This window comes from Castanea sativa, chromosome 5 (assembly GCF_040712315.1).
Source record: "Castanea sativa cultivar Marrone di Chiusa Pesio chromosome 5, ASM4071231v1".
Classification (NCBI taxonomy): Eukaryota; Viridiplantae; Streptophyta; class Magnoliopsida; order Fagales; family Fagaceae; genus Castanea; species Castanea sativa.
Genome location: NC_134017.1, coordinates 56,994,530 through 57,001,904, shown reverse-complemented (window position 1 = coordinate 57,001,904; position 7,375 = coordinate 56,994,530). Strand labels below are relative to the sequence as shown.

Genomic DNA, 7,375 nt, shown 5'->3' with positions numbered 1-7,375 from the left:
ATAGATGATAAAATATTGGCAAAATTACAATATTCATTACTATGTGTGCGCAATTGGTCTTTCAAGTTTGAAACATGCGCAATTAGTCCCTCAAGTTTATAAAATGAGTAATATAAGTCTTTTTAGTAATTGTCATTAACGGTGTCACTTACGCGACTAACAGACAATAACTTGACATTTTATTTTAATGATGTGGCATATCTATCTATATCTATACTACTATTTAAGGGGCTTCTCATGTTTGGATTCCTCATTTTTTAATTCAAAAATATCTCTAGTCCTATGTTTAAGTAGAGACAAAACTAAAGGAAAATCTAGTAAAAATGCAACTCTAACTCCCACTAAAACATTGCCTGAAAAATAAGACCATTCTCCTTTTAATTTTTAAATTGATTTATTCACTTATAAATTCAATTTTTAAAATAAAAATTATATATATATAATAATTAAATACAGTTTTTTTTTTTACAAAATAGGACCACTAAAAAAAAAAAGACTCATCGCACGCGCGAAGCGCGTGTGATGAGGCTAGTTACTATTTAAAAGGCTTCCCATGTTTAGATTCCTCATTTTTTTTAGTTCAAAAATGCCCATACATCCTATATGTTTAAGTATGACAGTTCGGTAAAAATGTAACTCTAACTCTCACTAAAACATTGCCTAAAAAATTGGGTCACTCTTCTATTAATTTTTAAATTGCTTTATCTACTAATTGTCTTCTTCTTTCTTCTTTTTCTGTTTCTTTTTATTTCCTATCTCTCTTGCATGAACCCACACATTGGTGGTCTAAGGTCTTCTTCTTCATTTTTTTTTTTTTTTTGGTGTTTGCTGTTTACCCATTCGAGTTTAACCCTCACCCACAAAACACAAACCAAATCAAACATTTAAAGAAAATAAAAGAAAGAAACAACAAAAGAGAAGCAAAGATGCTGCGAAGTGCTATATGAGACATGCCCTCCTTTTTTGCTGCTATGCCTCTACTGGGATTCCATGGGTTTTGTTTCATCCCGTGGAATGTCTGCAAATGTTTAGCTATTTTAGTTTACTATGTTTCTGTATTTTGTTGCAATTCTATGTAGTTGTTGTGTTAATATATGTCTTGTTAGTGTGTGTATCTTTATCAACCCGGTTGGGCTGTGAAGTTTGTGGTTTTGTAAGACTTTCTAAGGTGTGTTTCTTTTTACATTTAATAAAATCCTAGTTTACGCACACAAAAAAAAAAAAAAAAAAAGATGTTGGGACTTGTTTCTGTAATTTTAATTTGTAATTTTTTAATTAAAATATGCCACATTATTAAAATAAAATGCTAAGTCATTGTCCGTTAGTCACATAAGTAACACCATTAATGACAGTTAGTAAAAAGACTTATATTGCTCATTTTGAAAACTTGAGGGACCATTGTGCATGCTTCAAACTTGAGGGACCAATTGTGTGCGCATGGTAAATTTGAGGGACCAATATCATAATTTTGCCTAAAATATTATAGTAGGATACAAAACATAGTTTATAGTTTATTACCAGCATTATGTAGTTCTTTCTTTTTTTTTTTTCTGATTCTCAAAAAAAAAAATTATAATACTTTTTTCTAAATAAAATTTTGCGTTATGGGTCATTGTTAGATTTTGGAAAAATTATTTCGTATCAAATAATACCATACCATTCATATCAAAACTCAATAAATGAGTAACATATGTAAAAATAACTACCTACTAATCCATGTCTTTCATTTGTTAGAGGGATAGTTATTTTTTGCTGACGTTTCTCATACTTATTGAAATTTGATACTATTGACATAATATCATTTAATACTAAATACCTTTTCTAGATTGTGAGGTGGCTCATGTGGCAAGAATAATGTTAGAACCACAACTTATTGTACAATTTTTGTCACAATTTGCCAAGTGACGAGTTATGAGTAGTGAAAAAAAAGTTTTGGATTCATGTGAGACTACACCTCCACCACTCACAGCTAACTACGTGACGAATTATGACAAAAATTATACAATAAATTATGACCCTAGCATTACTAGTATGACAGTTATAGCTAATTGCTAAACAAAGTGTGATTAATTAGAAGGGCAATAATGATATCTCCATTTTACATTCATTTTCATGTTTTTTGACTAGTGTGTTTTTTGCTAAATGTAAAACAAATATAAGAAAATATTTTTCCTTAATGAAAACAAAAGAGATGTGATATTATAGAAAGGAAATGAGAGAGATTTCCTTATTTGATCAAAGATTAAATTGAAGGGAAGGAAAGGAAGGGAAGTAGAGTAAGAAAAAATTGTGTGGGGAGAGATGAATGGGATTTCAATCCTAGCCCCCACCCCCCCCCCCCCCCCCTTTTTAATTAAATCCCCCTAAATTGGGTGGAAAATGGAGGAAGAGATGAGTTTTAAGTAAAATTATTATTTTTGTTGGAAATTAGATAAGTTTGAAGTGCTAGCTGAATTTTACTGCAATACATTTGACGTGTTAGCTGGACTTTACGGTAAGAAATTTCCCAATTTCAGCCTTCTACTGAGCGGCATTAGTAGTAAATTTCAGCTCTTGGTACCACATCAATTATCTAATGGCATTCCATTTGTTTCAGCACATTTCTTAAAACAAGTTTATCAAAAAAAAACATATCTTAAAACCAACGACATACTAGAGGCTATATATATGAGAACTTTTTCCTTTTTTTTTTTTTGAGAAAATATATATACGAGAACCTTCTTGTAAAAAAGTGTTTTTTTTTTTTTTGTTGAGAAACTTCTTGTAAAAAAGTGGATATAACCTTTCGATAGCAAAAAGAATAGCAAAATTAATGATTGTATCTTTTGGCAATAATAAAAGAAAGTGGATGACCACTTAAGTATAAAAGTTCTACATACAGTTACTATTAGCTTCATTTGTTATAGATTCTCAAAAAAAAAAAGTTTCATTTGTTATATCTACTACTTTCCTTTTTATTTTATAACAATTCTGTCCTTTATGTAACTCATTTTTTATGTTTTCCTTCTTTTTCTTTCGCATACCAAATAAGTAACCTACAAGCACTATTTTTCCTTTCTTTTCCTCCCTATACATCCAAAGATTCCAAACACAAGTAAGAATATATATATATATATATATACACATATATATATATATATATATATATATATATTTTCTTTCTCTTAATTCTTTCCTTTCACTTTCCTTACCTTTATTATAATAGCAGAGATCTCATGTGGAAAAACATGAAACTCTACCATATTACACTTTCTTTAACAATGAATTTGTTCACATAAATTCTTTATTCAAGCAGGGCCGGCTCAAGGTATTATGGGGCCTAAGGTGACAACTTTAAGTGAATTCTATTCTTATACTTTGAATATTAATAGAATATTTATTTAAATTTTGGTTTTTTTTTTCCATTTAAAATCTATTTTCTTAGAAAAAAATTACAAATTAAAATGAACCCATCGCATTACTCAATGACTATTTTAAGATTGATGAGTTCTTTTAACATTTATGCGAGAGAAATTAAATAATTGGCCCATCCAATGAAAATATTTTTCTTTAACTGGTTTTTGTTTTATAAAAAACTACTTTTTTTTATTGATGAATATTTACGGCTTAATTAATACTTTTATTAGTACAAGAATATCTCTATTGGTAAAAATTTAGGGACCTTTTTTTATTGGGGGCCTTAGGCGGTTGCCTAATTGGCTCACCCATTGAGCTGGCACTGTATTCAAGTGCCACATCAAAGATGTGAACTAATTATAATTCAAACGATAAGAACTTTTTATTTTCTTAGATTCGTTATATCAGGACATTTATAGATAAGGACTAATTCAAACTTCTTTTTTTTTTTTTTTTTTTAAATGGCTGGACTAATTCAAACTTAAAAGATAAGGAGTCTTTATTTTCTTAGGTCCATTGTTTCAAGACTTTTCTCTCTCTTACAAAACACAAAACGTTTTGTGTTTCTACTCACCATTTTCACCTCTTGCACTTATGCTATTTTATATACACCTGCCCAAAGCCTTTCATCTTCAAGCCAAAGGTTAGGTGCTTTTTGATATTGTTTTAGCCCTCATAATTTCTTGGTTTCTTTGTCATTTTTTACCACTATTTAGAGTGGTATTGGTATGAGCATCGACCATAAAAGTAAAAAGTGATGATTATTTTGGAGTTTTCTTTGTTGTGAATCAAGATTATCTCAACTTTAATTGCAACCTCAAGAGCTATTCAAGAATAGTGTGCAAACGGTGTCCAAACCACAATCATATTGTTAGTTCTCTCCATCAAAACTATAATTAAGCAGTTTTTCACATAATTTTTATGTTCTTTCTCATGTATCTTTAACGTATAGTACTTATCCAACTGTATCTTTTTTTTATTTCTTCTAGGGTTTGGCTTATCTCCAGTATTTTTTTAAAATGAATCTCCTTTTGTTTTAATGAGAGACTGTCACATCACCCACTAACTAAATAAAATGTGAAGATTAAAACTAACTACCACTTGCCATTGTATGTTTAAAACAAATGGACATGTCTAGTTAAAAAAGTACTAAGGTAAGCCAAACCATTTCTTCTATTAGTGTTGTTAATTATAAATGTTGTGGTTTGTTAGGATTAGTTTCAAATTATTTAATTTTTTTTGTTATGGTTTTAATATACGATTGTAAGTTAATTAGTGTGCTCTACTTCTCTGTATAAAGAAAAAACTCGTGTGTAAAATAAATAATACAAGATTAGTTCTCCCAATTTTAGCTTATACTTTTTTTGAATTTTAGTATTCTCTTTGTTTTTTATTTTTTATTAAAAGGATATAAAGGCCACATTAGAGGCAACTAAGTATTGATAAATAGAAGTATATTTAGCCAAATTTTCTTTGTTTGATTACATTCTCTTATTTTAGTACACAAATAATTTTGTTTCATATAGATTATGAATAAAGCGTTTGAGATTGGGGTCTTGGAATTTTGTGGTGAGAATGAAGTGGTTGAGGAAGTATTCAGTATTAGAAATAAAGTCTACCTTTTTACCTAGATGTTATTTTATCATTTTAAATATTAAATTTATTACATGGTGTAGGCTCCTATAAATTTCTAACATTAATGCCATTACAATCTCACTTATTTATATAAATATATATATATATATATATATATATATATATATATATATATATATATATATATATTAGTAAAGAAACCCACTCAATATTCAGAAACTACTTCTAGAATAAAGAAAAATTATAAAATATGAATTTAAGAAATTAAGTTTCAAAACATTTAGCAATATTATGGGAAGCATCATAATATTATATAACAAAATGATTTTATATATGGGTCTTAAAAACATAAAAATTATTCTCAACTGAAATTACTAAGCATCTGCGTATCACGTGGGAAATTATCTAGTATTTTATAATTGTTTAGGTGACAAGTTGTTAATAGTAAATAATAAAATGATATCATTTGTGAGTTATGAGAACCAATAAAAATCTACCAAGGGCATTGCTAAAGGCATGTGGTCCTGGCTGGGATGCTATTCCAATTAGCAAGTGTCCGAGGGCATTGCTAAAGGCATGTGGTCCTGGCTGGGATACTATTCAGAACCATTTCGAAATTGGAAAGGAACCCGTTAAGAACCATACAGATAATTGCAATTGAACCCATATACCTATACAAGCATAAGCATCCAAATTGTTCGCGATCAAACTTCCTTGGGCACCTATACTTCACTAATGTTCAACTTCTTAGTAATAAGGATTCATATGGGTTATAGGTAATGGAAACAAAACGCTACTTTGGTTTGATTAAACTGGCTTCCAATTGGGCCTATCTAGAACTGTTTATCCAGGACTAGTGTAGCTGCTTTATTATCTCCTCATAGTGGATGGGATTAATACAAAGTTTTAATTTACCTCTATTCCTAACACAAATATACTTGCAATTTGGATTGTATCTAATAAAATGGAATTTAAACTGATACTAATGAACTTGATTTTGGATTGCAGATCCCTATTAGGGCAGCCATGGAAGGTGAAAATTAGGCATATCTTGAGGGAAGCCAACTTGTTGACTCTTTGTTTTGGGACTCTATGGACTTCTCTACTGCCCAGGCTTATAATTAAGTATTGTGTTTTAAGCACATTTTAGAGGCTGATCTCGTGCTTACTCTACCTTCTACTATCAGTTAATATATCCACCTTTTAAAAATTGAACCATATGGAACCCACAACTTATATATAATTGTGGATCCAGTTAGTTCAACGGGTAAAATCTTATTATTATGAAAATTTTAAAAAAATTATTATTATGACCTTAGAACAAAAGACAATACCATGCAAATTTTTTTCTAATTAATTTACAGGCGTATAAATTAATTTAGAAAAAAAAAATTTATATTTATACTCCCTCTAAAACTCATTATGTACCATTAATTAACACCTTTTTACATAGTACATCTTTCCATATAAGTTGCCCATTAAAATTAATAAAAATTGATTGGATTTAACCAAACTGCTGCTATTAAACAAAAAAATGAAAACACAAAAAAGGTACTAGAGCTAGTGTACATAAGGTCAGGTGTACAGAAATAGCGTGACATATAATGTCCTGCATTTCTATCACCATTTATACTTAGTTTGAACAGGTATGAGAGATACATTACAAAAAATATAGAGTTGCAGCACTCACTACTGTGTGAGAATGCGTAGTCCTAGGTAGTGCTATGAAGCCTGTTAACTAAAACAGAGACATTGTGCCCTACATTTCAATATGGTCCCAGTCTATAGATCTTTCATCAATATCATATTCTGATTGTTGAAGTCTGTTCCGAGCTAACCTGCTCATCACAGAAAGACCTGAAAACGAGGACAACAAAAATGTTAGAGATAAAAACTTGAAACATAAAACATAAAACATATTGTCGCATGAATTTCTTCTGGATTTCATGCACAATCTAGTGCCAAGATAAATTCCATTTTTTATTAAAAGACAAATTCTACTTGGTACAACCACCTAAAGGCCAGAAATCTCTCAAAAACATTTGCAAAAGATCATGTGGCGTGAAACATTTATTGAAACTACAGGACACGCCAATTAGCAGCCAAAGGAAAAGATGACCAAAACAAAAGTTTTAAATTTAAAATGTATAAGAATGTAGACTAATTTAACGGAAAAACATCAATTGAATCAGACAATCATGACTGTGGTCATGCTGATTTTAGGAAAAACATCATGGGCGTATTAGGTGTTTCTAGGAAATGCTGATTTTCTTTTTTCTTTTTTTTTTTTGGCTGAGAGTTGAGAATTATAATTGCATTTATTCTTGGTATCACATTTATGTAACCAAAATCAGTTTCCCACAACCATAAGTTTTAGATCTTA

At 29.7% G+C, this 7,375-nt stretch overlaps 1 protein-coding gene across 1 annotated transcript in view; it reads right to left on the bottom strand.

Annotated features, from left to right (window-relative positions):
* Positions 1–6,476: 6,476 nt before the first annotated feature.
* LOC142636861 (ABC transporter C family member 2-like) overlaps positions 6,477–7,375 on the bottom strand; it is a 28,171-nt gene continuing 27,272 nt past the window's right edge. The window contains exon 28 of the mRNA XM_075811152.1: positions 6,477–6,849. Coding sequence (XP_075667267.1) covers positions 6,752–6,849 — 98 coding nt within the window. The 3' untranslated portion in view covers positions 6,477–6,751. The remainder of the gene's footprint in view (positions 6,850–7,375) is intronic.